Source organism: Macroventuria anomochaeta, assembly GCF_010093625.1.
Source record: "Macroventuria anomochaeta strain CBS 525.71 unplaced genomic scaffold BU25scaffold_24, whole genome shotgun sequence".
Lineage (NCBI taxonomy): Eukaryota > Fungi > Ascomycota > Dothideomycetes > Pleosporales > Didymellaceae > Macroventuria > Macroventuria anomochaeta.
In genome coordinates, this window is record NW_022985385.1 from 283,639 (window position 1) to 298,075 (window position 14,437).

At 52.9% G+C, this 14,437-nt stretch overlaps 5 protein-coding genes across 5 annotated transcripts; 2 read left to right on the top strand and 3 right to left on the bottom strand.

The window, feature by feature from the left end:
* The first annotated feature begins 4,172 nt into the window (after positions 1 to 4,172).
* BU25DRAFT_110150 (uncharacterized protein) lies at positions 4,173 to 5,076 on the top strand. Its single transcript, XM_033700332.1, has one exon. The coding sequence runs from the start codon at positions 4,404 to 4,406 to the stop codon at positions 4,869 to 4,871; it is 468 nt and encodes a 155-aa protein (XP_033559928.1). The 5' UTR covers positions 4,173 to 4,403; the 3' UTR covers positions 4,872 to 5,076.
* A 42-nt stretch (positions 5,077 to 5,118) lies between these two features.
* BU25DRAFT_412394 (putative short-chain dehydrogenase TIC 32, chloroplastic) lies at positions 5,119 to 6,379 on the top strand. The gene is made up of 2 exons (XM_033706782.1): positions 5,119 to 5,927; positions 5,984 to 6,379. The coding sequence occupies exons 1-2, from the start codon at positions 5,391 to 5,393 to the stop codon at positions 6,305 to 6,307; spliced, it is 861 nt and encodes a 286-aa protein (XP_033559929.1). The 5' UTR covers positions 5,119 to 5,390; the 3' UTR covers positions 6,308 to 6,379.
* A 678-nt stretch (positions 6,380 to 7,057) lies between these two features.
* Positions 7,058 to 8,752, bottom strand: BU25DRAFT_110143 (Annexin). Its single transcript, XM_033700331.1, has one exon. It carries the CDS (start codon positions 8,567 to 8,569, stop codon positions 7,220 to 7,222), a length of 1,350 nt encoding a protein of 449 aa, XP_033559930.1. The 5' UTR covers positions 8,570 to 8,752; the 3' UTR covers positions 7,058 to 7,219.
* A 1,428-nt stretch (positions 8,753 to 10,180) lies between these two features.
* Positions 10,181 to 11,630, bottom strand: BU25DRAFT_412395 (uncharacterized protein). The gene has a single exon (XM_033706783.1). The coding sequence runs from the start codon at positions 11,176 to 11,178 to the stop codon at positions 10,453 to 10,455; it is 726 nt and encodes a 241-aa protein (XP_033559931.1). The 5' UTR covers positions 11,179 to 11,630; the 3' UTR covers positions 10,181 to 10,452.
* Positions 11,631 to 12,233: 603 nt separating this feature from the next.
* BU25DRAFT_110282 (glycosyltransferase family 32 protein) lies at positions 12,234 to 13,998 on the bottom strand. Its single transcript, XM_033700333.1, has 2 exons — positions 12,624 to 13,998; positions 12,234 to 12,466 (listed from the first exon to the last, which is right to left on the bottom strand). The coding sequence occupies exons 1-2, from the start codon at positions 13,729 to 13,731 to the stop codon at positions 12,417 to 12,419; spliced, it is 1,158 nt and encodes a 385-aa protein (XP_033559932.1). The 5' UTR covers positions 13,732 to 13,998; the 3' UTR covers positions 12,234 to 12,416.
* Between the last annotated feature and the right edge of the window lie 439 nt (positions 13,999 to 14,437).

The window sequence follows — 14,437 nt, forward strand, 5'->3', positions numbered from 1 at the left end:
TTGCATATACCCTCTTGTTCTTTTCTTGCTCCCGCACGTACTGCAGGGCTGCTTTGACATCAAGCCGGGCATCGAAAACCGTCCATCCATCCTTTGCTTCGTCGCCGATACCAAAGCGAAGGATTAGCACATAGCAACGATAGCCTTGCGATGTGATGTAGTCGATTGTGTTCGTGGGTATCGTTGGAAGGGAGGAGACTTGACCGTCCACAGAGGCGCCAGGTATGAGGACAATGGGAGTCTTCTTCGAGGCACTTTGTGATGAAGGCTCCCACTTCTTGATGCACATTCACACTCCGTCGGCGGACCGAACCCAGGTCTCGAATGGGCAGGATTCCTTGCTATCGCCGGGCTTGGCATCTGCCAGATCATAGTACTGTAGAGGCCGGAAAGGGCTGAGAATGTATGGAATTACGTTGCGGGCGAAGAAGGACAGGAAACATGCCTTGCTATGGATGCGTCGTAACGCACTTACTTCGCGATTGCAACGCATGGACAGAAGCTCGGTGACGAAGTTTTGTAGTGATAGCCGTAGGACGCCTTTAGCTGTTACAGTGCCGTCTTCCCGTGATATTGTTGAGTACAATGTAGTTGTCGCCGCCCACGTCTTCGACGTCGAGAAAGCTAAATTTGAGTCGATCAACTTGTACCCGTGAAAAACGTAAGCCTTGCCATCTATGCTGAAGAGCTTCAAATTGTAGACTAGATTCACAGCGTCCGATGCCTCGGCATCAACAGTGAAGAAGTCCACTGAACCATGAGCGATACAACTAGCAGTTTATGGTTGAGTGCATATTACACTGTCCTACAATCTCGCGCACGTCGTGTGGCAGGATCGAAGTGATATACATCACTAATGCTACAGTCACCTTCCTTTAATCTGGGCGCGCATCGGCACGAGCCACCTCACCAACATTTCCATTACAACTTTGAGTAGTTGCAGCATCACCAATAATAGACTAAATCAAATGGTTTATGGCTCATTTTACTCGTAAAAGCCTAGTATTTTGTTTGGTAACCATCTGCCTTAATAACAGCATTGATGCGGTCCTGCATGCTGTGAATGAGGCGACGGATCAGTGTATCAGGTGTAAGAACCGTACCAACCGTTTCTTCCTCATACTACTCACACGATTGCTATCCGACTCCTAACCGATCCCTACCCTACTACCTACCGGTATCCCCCGAGCTACATCGAGCTGTTAGATATATAAGCAGGGCAGTGTACATAGTTATGGTAGATAGTTTTTGAGTATCCTTTCGTACAAGACCTATAGGAATAGAGGTTTACTCCTAGTTCTATCTATCCCAGTGCTCCCATACACCTTGTAGCGGATTCGAACCCATATAGGAGTCCTCTCTTACCTGTGTCGTTACAAGTGTATCAGGTATGGTCAACCACACTGCTTTCAAAGCCTCACAGAATGCCTCCCAATCCTCCTGAGACTTGTAACGACGCAGGCCAGCAGGGAAGATATCCGGAATAAGTGTGAGTCCGCTACGAGGCATATGGGAGTGCTGGGACGTTGAGAACACTAGGATTGAATTCCCTACACCTATAGGTCTTGTACGAAAGGATACAGAAAAACTACTCTATCTAACAACTGTGTTGAACTGCTTAAGTATACCGTTAGGAGGACAATCGGACCCGGAGCGGTAGACTAGCTTATCGTGCATGCAGGTGCCAACAGGGGCTCAGATAGTACAGCAGCGCGATGCCTGCCGACATGTATGCAGATAAGGAACGACTCGGAACCGTACCGGTGGTCATTTGGTTGCGGTCGTTACAAGACTCTCCTATGATATCGAATTTGGGGTAAGCAAGGTGCATGGCCCTTTTAAGTGCCCACCAGAGGTGTTCAATGGGGTTGAGGTCTGGTGAGTATGGTGGGTGATTGATCATCCATATGCCATGACGCTCCAGGTAATCCTTGGTCTTTTTTGCAGTATGAACCCGGGCATTATCCTGCATAAACTGCTCCCCTGGCTTGTAATAGGGTAAGAGACCTTCATCTAATGCTTTAAGATAGGACCAGGCGGTATATCCTTGTCCTTTGGAGGTATAATCCCTTTCCATGATCACCAGAGGAGACCTTCCAACCCGACCCCCCAAAGTAACCCAGACTGAAGCCCAAACCATCTGTTGTTTACCACGATTAGTTGTCACTTCTGTGACTTTATTGTGGTCCCACTTCTCCTCTGGAAGCCTGAACACCCACTCAGCATTGGCTCCTGAACCTCTTTGGACTGAACACTCATCACTGAACCTGACAACCTTCCGTTTCCAGTTGAAGCCTGTGACCTCCCTGGCATGTTTAAGACGCCATTGAGCAACAGCAGTAGTAATCTTTGGTCGACGTTTTGCCCTGAAGTTCCGGAGTCCATCTTTGGCCAGAGTTCGGCGAATAGTGGTGGTGGAAACAGAGGGTCCCTGGTCAGAGGTGAGAAGCCAACCAAGTGCCTTCTGTATTTCCCTGTACTCAATTTTTGGACAATTTTGAACCAGGCGATGGAGATAACGTCTTTCTCGACGGGATATACGTGGAGGTTGACCAGGCCGAGGCTTAGATTGGTTGTTGCCAGTCATGTTGTACCGCTGGATTGTCTTCTGGATTGTGCGACGTGAACAGCTGAATTCTTCTGCCAGTTCCTTGGTAGTACAGCCTGCCTCTGCCTTGGAGACAATACTATCCCTTTGGCGAACAGACAATTCACCACCTGGGACGCGATCTCCTGAAATTTCAGCTCCAAAAGCCCTCATTGTGGTTGTGCAGTAGCGGGTTGAAGTTGTGATGTTGGTCATTGCATTTGTGGTGGTTGGGGTTCGGCCCGTGCGCCGCGAACAGATTAATGCCTTAGTACAGTAGCTCGAAGCTGTAAGGCTGACTCCGGGCTCACCTTCCGTGTTGCACACGACAGGCTGATGCTTCTGACATGAGCAAGGCGGAAAGCGCAATCGTCTCAAAGGTTTTCACCGATGCACGATCAAGACATCTTGGCGGAGGTTGTGGGATTGCCTGGATTTGGGGCCAACGCCCTTGATTAGGGTTGACTGCCTCGCCTCCATCCGCAGCGTTGTGCGCTTTCGCACGACGACATTGTCGGCGAATGCATGCATTAGCTCGATCATTGCATCACGGTGCATATTGATATGTGTGCTTCCTCTGATCATTCTTGATATTTGCGATTCGTTTCTCTGCCTGAAATTGCTGCGCACAGCCACTGTACACTTACAATTCGCCGACCTCGAAAGTCCAGCATCTCCTGCTTCTCCAGACCAAAGGTCGCATTACTCTTGCATAGATTTTTTCGAATGTTCGAAATTGCATTCACTTCCTTTGCCATCACCGCAAAGAGATCCTCAATCGATCTTACACGCTTGTTCTCGAGGACAGCCACACGCATACACCGCCTACAGTTTTGCCACACCAGCCGTCCGCGTCAACCCTGGTCCATTCTGACATATGTGCACGAGTTTCGACTGATGCAAACTTGTCTACCAGGTTTGGGGAAGACAAGAAACACAATCCTTAGCTAAACGTTCACGCGCTCAGCAAAGCCCACTCACTGCCCACGACCCGTGACTGCCTCAAGCCCGCCACCCCCGCACATGTCAATGTTCAGTGTTCTCGACATTTACCCAACCAAGGCTCCAAAGCCCATGCATTACACTCAATGAGCCCCAATCATCGAGGACGACAATCGAGTGCGCGATTCCGCAACCCTCATCAAGCGTTACGGTCAAGATGGCCGGAGGAATCTCAACTATCGTTCAGATAACTGCAGCATCGTGGAAGGTGGTCGATCGGACTATACTGTTCATCAGAGAGATGCGCGTCATTGACAAGTCGGGGTGGAAAGGCTTGTCCAGACATTGCATCGACTCCGAGGAGCCATTGCCCTCGTAGGGAAGACTTGCGATCCAGCTGGAGGCGAGGCATCGAACGAGGCTCTTGTCTTCATACGCGACACCCGATACCTTCAGGGCTCTTTTGGATGAAGCATTAGACTTGGTACATGAATTAGCTGCTCAAGACTCAAACCATCCTTAGGGGAAGTTTAAACTGTTGATCCGGTCAGACTGGTGGAAACCAGATATTGACGGCTATGCCAAAAAGATTGAACTGTTGGTCGGCGATCTCAGCACTGGTATACACTGCTAGACTCTGTATGTATACCCCAAGTGCTTCCATGTCGCCTTGCTGACGTACCCACAGTGATATAATACAGGCTCAGGATAAAATCGCCGATGATATATGCAAAGTAAGAATCATCCTGCAGACTTCAGAACAGGACTGACGCATATAGTATAGAAATCCTTCCCGACTCTGGTACGTACTACAACGTATCTTGCGGGAAGACTATATCTAGAGCACCATGGATCCTATGGTCTCGATGGACATATGGCACACAATCCAGATGCAGCTTTGCCGGCGTCTGCCTCCACCCCTGTCTTACCTCCCAAGACCAATAACGCTAGTGACAATAACCAGAAGCCTTCTGGAGATACACAAGACGATGTGCAAGCTCAGTTTCATTTCCAGATAGCGAAGTGCATGTGCGACCCGGACAAAGTTACCAAAATTTGGGCCATCCTCAACAGACATGAAGATGGCTCGATACTGGCAAAGCTAGTGGACAAGGATGGTCGAAAGCCACTACATCTCGCCGCTGAAAAGGATGATGAGGAACTAGGACGTGTTCTGGTCTGTTTCGGTGTAGACGTTAATGTAGAAGACCGCGAGCCAGCCTCGGTCCTAAACTTTGTTGTCGCAAATAATCACGGCAACTTCGTCAGATTTCCTGTGAGTGAAGGAGTTGACGAAATCAAGGTCGCTGAGAAGAATTTGACAAGATTCAAAGAGGTGTAGGAGGTCGCAAAGCTCACAAACCGAAAGTCATTAGAACCCCAAAGAGAACTCAAAGCTTGACAGGCACACTCAGGCTGCGCATAACGGCACAAATACGAGCTGAAAGTGTAGTATGAGCATACAACTCCAGAGAACTTCAAGGATCTTGTCGCGAAATATGGTTGGTGTTTATGTTTTGCACAACTGCAACAGCCGTGATGCCGCGATGACGTCAAAATTCCCAACGTCATGAACAGTAATTCCAACTCAACATATACAACAAAGATAAAAACCGCTGTTCACAGCTTCAGCGCATCCAACGGCATACCAGTTCACACAAGCAACATGCAATCGGTACTAGGAAAAGTCATCGGCCCGAAGGAGATCCACCCCGAGAACCTCAATGGACGCGTCGCAGTCGTGACAGGTGGCGCACTCGGTATTGGGTGTGTACTGCCCTACTCCTGACCACATCCGAACTAACAATGTGATAGATATGAAGTCAGCCGCGCGCTCGCCCTTGCCGGCGTGAAAGTTATCATGGTGAACCGCAAAGAAGAGCAAGGAACCGACGCCATCGAGACCATCAAGAAAGAGAAGGCAGATGCACAAGTTGAGTGGAAGCATTGCGACATGGGCAACCTGAACGAAGTGAAGAGCGCATTCACCGAGATCCGGAACTCACTAGACCGCCTCGACTTCTTGGTCCTCTCGGCGGGTATCAACACCAACCAGTACGGCACAGATCACGACGGAATCGATCGCCATTTTGGTGTCAACTGGCTCGGTCACTTCTACGTGTGCAATCAGCTGTGGCCTTTGCTCCGCAGGACAGGAAAGTTAGGCGAGAAGCCTGCTCCGAGAGTGGTGTTTGAGGCGAGTGAGATGCATCGCGGTGCGCCGCCGAACGTGCACTTTGGCAGTCTGGAGGAGCTGAACAACCCTGATATTGGACCCACACAACTCTACGGACGCACCAAGCTGGCTATGATCCTGGGTGCCAAGTACGGGCTGAGAGACCATGTCATCAAGCCTAACAGTGACAACATCTACGCCTTGAGTGTGCACCCTGGTGCGGTAAGTCAAAAGAACTCACAGTGGCTCACGATACGGAAGCTAATTGGTGATTCCAGGTCAATACAGCAATGCAGCAGCAGTGGAAAGACGCTTACCCTGGCATCACCGGCGTCATTCTCACCAATGCCATGCTCTTTGCCGGTCGTTCACCAGAGCAGGGTTCCTACAGTGCGCTGTGGGCACTGACCGACCCATCCATCGAAGAGAAAGACCTCAACGGTTACTACTTCGCAGACCCTGGGCAGCCAGGAAAAGAGACTGCGCAGGCGAGTGACCCAGCACTTGGCGCTGCGCTGTGGGATCTGAGTACGCGACTTGTAAAGGAGAAGGTTGGTGAGGACGCTTTGCTGGACTGGAACGCGGAGGGGAAGCAGAACTAAGTGAATGAAAGCAAGCACACTTTGTTAGTAACAGACGTTTAGATGAGATACCTCTAATGATCAAATGATGACCTAACCTCTTCTCGTGTCTCATCTTCACTGTGAAAAGCACGGGCCACCGCAAAACTCACGACTGGATAGCTCATGATTCGATCGTGCAATCCATGCTTGACGATTTGCTCCCTGATAGTGCCATCCTTGCCTTGCCAGTCCATCTCTCAACCTCCAGCGCCAAACGGGATCCTTTCTTTGTGTTTCCTCTTTTCCGGGTCTTCGAAAGTAATTGACGAATCGGCATCCAGCCTTCCGTTCACGCCATGCCAGAACAAAATATCTGAGTGCACCGTTGGGATGTCTTAGTCATCTTCGGCGTGTATCAACGTGATGCCGTACTTGCGTTTACGGTCGTCAAGCTTGATCGAATCCAGGTATTGTACAAGCTCAGCCCGTCTCTCCTGCGACGGCCACTTGCTGATGGTGAAGTGGTTCAAGAGTGGAAGCAACTTGCGTCGTCCCTGGAGCGCGATCAGTCTGTGGGAGTCGGCAGCCTTGTGTTGTGCTCGGGATGTGTGTTCGAACTCCACTTGAGCCAACGGGTGGAGGTGAGAGAGCTGCGACTGGGTCGATAATGGGGTTGCCTAGGTGCTAGTAGCACCCTCGGAAAGAGGGTTCCTTGTAGAAGGCCAAACCTCAAATGAGAGCACACAGTCAGGCACAAGCATGAATCCCTCCAAACGCAAAAACAAGGCCAGAACGAACTAACTCTGAGAAGAAAACGTGTATTCAAGATCCCCCACCTCCCACCATGGGCACACAAGCCTCAGTTGCCCACCTCAACAAGAATGAAAAATGATATAATGCAATCCAAGCTGTCCAACCCGTCCGTTATGATATCCCGACAGAAAGCCTTGCTTAGGGCTTAACGCACGCAACCATAAGCTTCTCGTAGTCCCCTCGTGTCTCACCCTCAATCCTCTTGACAAGGTCCTTACCATACTTCTTCCTGTACTCGTTGCTGACCGCGTTCATGAAGTTGCGGTCCCAGTGGCATCTGACCACGCGCTGTACGAGCAGCTGGTCCTTGGTTCCCATACCCGCCATGCTCTCCTCCAATCTCACCGCCTCAGCAAGCGCACGGTTCTGTGCACGCGCGAGCAACAAGAGGAGTGCGTCCTCCATGTGCCCGGAGAATGCACTCTTCAAGACGGTGTGGAGGTCCTTGCGGAAGCGCTGCTGGTAGGATTGTGCGATGGCGCGCAGTTGCGCATCGTTCTTGGCGGTAAGGATCTGGCAGACCTGCGCGGCGTTCTTACTAACCATGTTACCAATACCAGTTTGCAGGTCTGTAACAGCCTGTTCGATCTCCTGGGGGATGACGGGTGCCGAGTCCTCCGCGCGCCGGGCGGCGGTGATCATCATGTACATCTGCTCCGTCGCCGCGCTGAGGTCGCCGCGCAGATCGTTTTCGAGGGGTTTCTTAAAGAGGCGCTGGTATTCTTGCTTGATGGCATTGATGTCGGCGTTGCTGCGGTTGATGAGGATGTCGTCGAGGATGGCTTCTTTGGTGCCCATGCCTTTCATGGCGTTGAAGAGGTTGTAAGCGTCAGCGGTTAAAGGGCCGCGGGCGATTTCCACAAGGCCCTCTTTGAAGTAGCTGCTCGTCTCTTTCTCGAGATCGCTGACCATGCTTCTCATCAGTCTCTGATCGTATTGTGTGCGGATGGTGTTGATCTGAATAGGGTCTTTCTTTGATAGTGTTGCAATGAGTGCCTTCTCGTCGGTTCCGAAGCCCTTCATGGCCTTGCGAATAGCCTCGACATCCCGTATAACATCGATGTTAGCGGTCTGCTGAGGCCCGTACCCAAGCGAAGGCTGGTTTGGAGGTCCAAACTGTTGCTGCTGGGGTGGAGGTTGATACTGGCCTGGTGGCGGCGCACCATACTGTTGCTGTTGCGGGGGAGCTCCATACTGTCCTTGCGGTGGTGCTCCATACTGCCCATGTGGAGGCGGTGCGCCATACTGTCCCGGTGGAGGTGCGCCGTATTGGCCTGGCGGTGGTGCACCGTACTGACCCTGCGGAGGCGGCGGCTGACCCCACTGCTGCTGCTGCTGAGGTGGAGCTCCATACTGGCCGCCTTGAGGTGGTCCGCCATACTGGTTAGGTGGTGGCGCACCGTATTGTCCAGGTGGAGGTTGGCCCCATTGCTGCTGTGGTGGAGGGGCGCCGTACTGACCTTGCTGTGGATACTGTTGGTTATGCATTGGAGGTTGCCCGTAGCCTTGGGGAGGTCCTTGTTGATACTGTGGCTGCTGGCCGTAGGGTTCTGGCAAGTATTAATACAGGTTTCTCTCTGACTGCCAAGTATGGCACGGTCGATCTGTACATAGGAGTAGATGCACAGCCCGCGGCGTCATGACTTACGGCCTTGATAGGGTGGTTGCCCGTAGCCTCCCGGTGGTTGGTTGTATGCCATAGGTTCGTACTGCAAGTGCTCTAGTCGGACTTGGTAAAAGGCGTACTCCGGAGTAAGCGCTACGGAGAGATTACGGTGCTGAAAGTTCGAGAGAAGGTGCAAGCGGGAGATCAGTCAAAGAAATATGTGGTCCTTGAAGCGGCCTCGGGTAAGCTTATTTGGTAGAGGAGGTTGGCAGAACCAAAGTTGATGAGGGGCTGAGTCGAATGTTTTGCGCCTCTTTACTCAGCCCCGCGATGGTGGGGTGAAAACATGACGACGAAGCCATGAACAGCCAATGCTGGGCAGCCATTGGGTGGTATTTCTTGGCTGGGCTGAGCGGTCCTTCCCTTATGATTCGACGAAGTCCATGGTTCGCAGGTCAGGCGCGCACCCGCTAGCACCTGCCATGTGCTGCAATCACCTTTTAGGCAGCCATAGCTTCACTAGCGCGTAAGGCTGTGCGCTACAAAGTGGGGCAGCACCTGCCGGTTACGATGCAATCATCAGTCAACAAACACTGAATTGTGAAGATATGCGCGCCACAGAACTGTTGGTGGTAACATCTGGTGAGGCGAGGTACGATTGTGATCTTCACTTGATAATAGCTTCTGGTATAGGGTGGACATGGGCTGTGGCGCAGCTACTCTACGGAATAGTGCACCCTGAAGGAAGTGCAAGACACTCATCAGTCAACAATCGATAAATTTGAAGCCTCAGGGGTAATCACGCCACTACTATGAGCGTCGTGTGTCAACAGAACAGAGTCTGTGGCATCGTGATGTAGCGATTAGCTCGTTGTCACCTGGCTGCTCTAAGATTCGTCGATTAGAATATAGGCTTCGCATACTTCACCACTCCACGGTACATGTTGACTGCGGGTTGTGGCGAAGCAACTTCAGGGACTAGACTTCCATTATGGAGCAGTTGTGATGCAACCATCAATCACCAACTCGAAGCCTGGAGGTATGCATCACCATCACAATTGATTGTCCAACAAAGCCCACTTGGTAAGACCGCAATCGCAATACATTGATTCAGCCTCAAACGCTCCACGAAGCTGCAATATACGGGGCAAACTTGGCGTTGCCTATACTTGGTATTGTGACTCCAGTAGAGAACAATGCCATGAGACGGACATCAAAACCCAAATGCTAGGCATCTGGTACAGCGGCAATATACTCCTCTATCAAAAACCTTCTCCCCTACCCCGTCCCAGGCGTGTTGCCATCATCAGTACAGAAGCACCGAGCCCTGGAAATACGCGCCACAATCACAATGTTACTTCCCACAGTACAACTTTGGGCGGAGCAACACAAGTGTCCCCAGGGGCTTTTCAGGGATTACATGGGCCAGCAGAGAACTTCAGGTCATACGTACAAGCTCCCTGGTGGCTGGAAAACAAGTACACTTGAGGGTTCCAAGTAACGTAATGGCGAATTTATGTATGTCATAAGGAGACAGTATATGTATGATGCTCTCAGGGGCGAGATGTATGTTTCGCGCGTATACTTTGATATAACAATTACAACAGTAAGCTATGAAATGGGTATCGGAACCTAAACGCCAGGCGACCAGCGCCGATATGCTCTCCTCCTGCCGCTCCTCCGCCTCTCATCACTCTCGCACTCTTCCCATCTTTCACCTCTTAATCTTTCCTCACGTGGCCCTCCTTGCGTTCCAGTCTCAGCGTCAACGCCTCTCACTCCCTCCAACCTTCTTAACCAAACTCATCAGACTGCCCCCCAACGTCGGCCTCCGCTCCAAATTCTGATTCTTCTGATACTTGCTCACTTCCGCCTTGTCCCAATCGCCGTAGCCCTTCGGCGGCTCAGGCCCATTTCCATTCCCAGAATTCCACCTTTCATCACAAATCCCATGCCCATTCTGTGAGTGCCGCGCGTAGTAGTCCGGACCGGTATGGTCATGATGCGAGTGTGCAGATTCGTAGGACTGGCGGGGGTCGTAGCCGTACTGTGAGGAGGATGAGCGGCGGCGGTGATGTTGATAGGTGGGCGAGCTTGACATCACAGCCTGCTGCTGTTGAGGCGAGTATTGATAATTTTCTGGAATGGGTTGCTGCTGTGGGATAGGCTGGAGATGCTGTGCTGGGTAGGAATTCGAGTATGGGCTTGAGGGTGGTGGGTAGGAAGGTGATGTGCCGTAGCCGTATGCGTAGTCTGACGAGCGTCTTCGGTTCGATGCTGGAATTGCTATTGGGTTTGAGGCAGGTGATGGTTGTTGATATGGCGCAGTCGGCGGAGGAGGGAAGTAGCTTGACTGCTGCTGCGGATATGTCGCTAAGCCTGGGGTAGTGGGGTATGGCGGGTTGGAGTGTGAGCGTGTTCGTTGCTGCTGTGGCTGAGGCTGGTAACCTGGATGCAGTTGCCCCAAATGGGCTGCGCCGTAGGATGACATTGTGTTGAAGTCTTCGGGATGGAAGAGGCGGTAGACTAGAAGGAGATCCGTTTTGACGGCTTGAGCAATCGGATTTCTGGTGATGTATGCTAACCCTCAGTCTTGGCTAAGGAGCCGGATCCTGTTTTCGAGGGCGATGTCGTATGCGACTGGTCCCGATGTGAATCGACTTGCAGATTGCGCTCCCTAACCGAGATGTTGTGAACCGTTTCAGAACAAGTAAGTGTCAATCTGCTTAGGATGCAATCCATCCCGCAGCGTCTCGGCGCTGGTACATATACATCTTCACTCTCGCAACAGAGCCTCATCACGAGGATATGCTTGCTCAGCCCTGCTAGGCTAACTCGTAACTACACCGGCGAACCATGCATTCAGCCCAATCGCAGAGCATCGCAAGACGAGTCTGCCGCACAGTGACCGAGCTGACCGATGCGTCGTTAAAGCCCCTCTCGCCGGTCCACGCTGTAAGGCGGGAAGGAGGGCGGAGGGCAAGGAACAAGGGTCGATGACATCAGTTGCTGGGCGGTTCACCGTAAGCGAGCGCTAGGTGCCTGACTAGCGCGCATTAGGTGGTGTGGAGGGCTTTTGATCTCGTTGGTGGACATGATGGGTTGCGGGATGTCGATCTTTCAGCTTGCAAAACACAAACACGCCGCCTGCGTGCGGGGTGAGGCTTGAACTTGGGATGGCCATGCTGCAGCCGGTGAGTATCCCACTCGAAGTGGTGGAGAAGTGCAGTTGATAGGCAATGGAGATGGAGAGAGTGTTGTGAGGTGTGGGTGTGAAGATGAGTGTATTAGATGTCTCATGAACGCTATGCCTCGCTCGCTGTACTCCGCATAATCTATGGTTGTACAATGTAAAACGCACATTCGAACGCCAGACACGCCTGCTGATGCCGTGTACGCCGAAGAAGATAAAGCCGTCTCGAACTCGAACTTCAGCGCTTGAAGTGTTTGTTCGGAGCGTGCAGTAAGAATGGACCCCTGTGTGCCGTCCGCGGCTTTTGATGTCCTGCTTGTTGCCCGACAAGTCGAGAGCTGAACTGTGTAATTCCCTCTTCCTGAGCCTGACTTTGCTTGACGTGGTCACGAAGATGCCAGTGCCTAAAGACTGTACTCCTTGTGATCCACGCCCACCTGGTTCGTGCAGCGTCGGGGATGTGCATGACGGAAGTGCATCGCACACCACGACATCCGAGCGTAGAAGGAACCGGTCACCGATGCGTCACGGCTCGCTCAGTTGTAGGTCTCGCCGATGTGGCGCTCGTTCTCAGGCTTCCAGGTACCTGTAACATGTCAGTTTCCAGATCGCAAAGATGCTTTGAATTGTGCGACGCAAGAGCCCTCAGACCGGGCAACTGGCTACGCAGTCACACAGCTGCAGCGTTGTACGGCGTCACGAATGCAGGTACGATGCATGACAAGGAAGAGTTCAATGCTTACCTTCGAAGGCGTGCTTCACAAACGCCATGGGATCGTCGTCCTCACCAGCGCCCATGGTTTTGATGCCAGGGCTGAAGCTAGTGATAGGCAGCACGATGACATCGCCGATTTTCTTGGGCGCCTTCATGCCAGTGAAGTGCTCCCAGGTGATGTTGCCCTTGCTAGAGCTCATGTCGAAGTAGTCGGGGTCGTTGAAGAAGCCGAAGATGGAGTCTGTCCAGCGCGCAGGGCCTGTGAACTCGATTATGCCCTTGTGATCCTTGGTGAGCTTGCCCTCGGCCTTGCGCTTGAGCGTCTCATGGGTGATGTTCGCAACGACTTCGACAAGGATGGGGTGGCCGGGCTTCGCTTGCATGGTCCACTGGCAGAACTGGATGCGGCGAGAGTACCACTCAGCCCAGTCTGGGCGGTCTGGGTCGGCTTCGATGCCAAGGACCATGCCGTAGGTGTTCGAGGGGACGTCTGAGGGGATCCAATCGGCGGCGCTCTTCAGGGCTGAGGTGTCGATGTCGGAGTAGATTCCGCCGCGAGCGAGCAGGATCAGGTAGCGGAAGAAGTCGGCCTTCAGCACGGGGAGGGGGAGCGCGTTGTAGGCCTCGAGGACCTCAGGGACAGACGCGTACAGATGCCTAATGAGGTGCACGGCGACGTTATCGGTGATGACCTCGTGGACGAAGTTGGGGTGGTGGATGGACCAGCTGGCCTCTGCCTCGCGGAAGGATTCGCTGAACTCGCCCTGCGCAGGTGTGTACTTCCATGTCTGCCATATGTAGGCGGGGAACTTGGAGTCGACGTCGTAGGGGAACTGGTACTCGAGCTGCTGCTTGAGCGGGCGCGTCTTCAACTCGTCGAGGCTGATCTGCTCCTTGGCCTTCTTCACTGCTGTGTCCGGGCTGCTGTTGAAGACCTTGTCTGTCTTCTCGGCCGCCTTCTTGGCCTCCTCAGCCTTCGCGGCTGCTTCTTTCGGGTTGACCCACGGGCTGGGCTTGGGCAGGTCGTGGGCGTTCTTGAAGGTCGGCGACTTGTTGCTCGTGTGATGCGACTTGAACAGGAAGAAGAGTGTCAGGCAGGCCAGCGAAAGCACGAGGGCCTTCTTGAAGGTGAGCATCGTGGGCGGGGCGCGGGCCTCGAGGGCAGCGCAGGGGAGATAGGAGCGCGGGGGTGTAAGGGATCGGTCGGCGACAGCGGCGGGCTTAGTGATGCAGGAGTGCGCGTGGGACACAGCAGAGGACTCGCAGGGAAGGGGGTATGGGTACGGGAGCGCCTGTCTTTGCTCTTTCGCTGTGTCGTAGCCGGCTGGGGAAAGCTTGGCCTTATCAGTCGACGCTTCTCGATCACCCCGGATAGTCCAAAGCTGCCTTCCAGCGATTGCGAATTGGCTGTGGAAATTGGCAACAGGCACGCACTCTGAGGGGCTCGAGGGCGGCGGAAGGAAATAAAGAGACGCGCTGCTGGCAAGACAAAGCGCAGGCTTTCGGCGGTTTTGTTGGGCATAAGGTGGTCGGGTCTTTTCTTCCAGGGCAGCTCTTAGCAGGGGTTGTTTCACACGCCCGGGGCGCGCTAGGTGCAACGCTGAGCAACGCCGATCGTAGCGTGCCTCTCTGGCCCTGCACTGTTCGGCCTTGCTCTGCTGACAACCCCCATGCGACTGGCCGCCAGCAGAGGGAGTGGATTGTCCGGCGCTGCAATTCGCCGTCCCCTTCGTGCCTGCAGCCCACTCAATTCACGACGACAATGCGTAGAGATTGCGTGTAGATACGGCCGCTGTCAGGCCTCAGCTAATCATGGCAGGATTTTGCTCGCATACGAGGTTG

Coding starts and splice junctions, on each gene's coding strand:
- BU25DRAFT_412394 (XM_033706782.1), top strand. CDS start 5,391: ATGGTGAACCGCAAAGAAGAGCAAGGAACCGACGCCATCGAGACCATC. Junction 5,928..5,983: donor TGAGTGTGCACCCTGGTGCG/GTAAGTCAAAAG, acceptor TGGTGATTCCAG/GTCAATACAGCAATGCAGCA.
- BU25DRAFT_110150 (XM_033700332.1), top strand. CDS start 4,404: ATGGCACACAATCCAGATGCAGCTTTGCCGGCGTCTGCCTCCACCCCT.
- BU25DRAFT_110282 (XM_033700333.1), bottom strand. CDS start 13,731: ATGCTCACCTTCAAGAAGGCCCTCGTGCTTTCGCTGGCCTGCCTGACA. Junction 12,467..12,623: donor TGTGAAGCACGCCTTCGAAG/GTAAGCATTGAA, acceptor GACATGTTACAG/GTACCTGGAAGCCTGAGAAC.
- BU25DRAFT_412395 (XM_033706783.1), bottom strand. CDS start 11,178: ATGTCATCCTACGGCGCAGCCCATTTGGGGCAACTGCATCCAGGTTAC.
- BU25DRAFT_110143 (XM_033700331.1), bottom strand. CDS start 8,569: ATGCATAACCAACAGTATCCACAGCAAGGTCAGTACGGCGCCCCTCCA.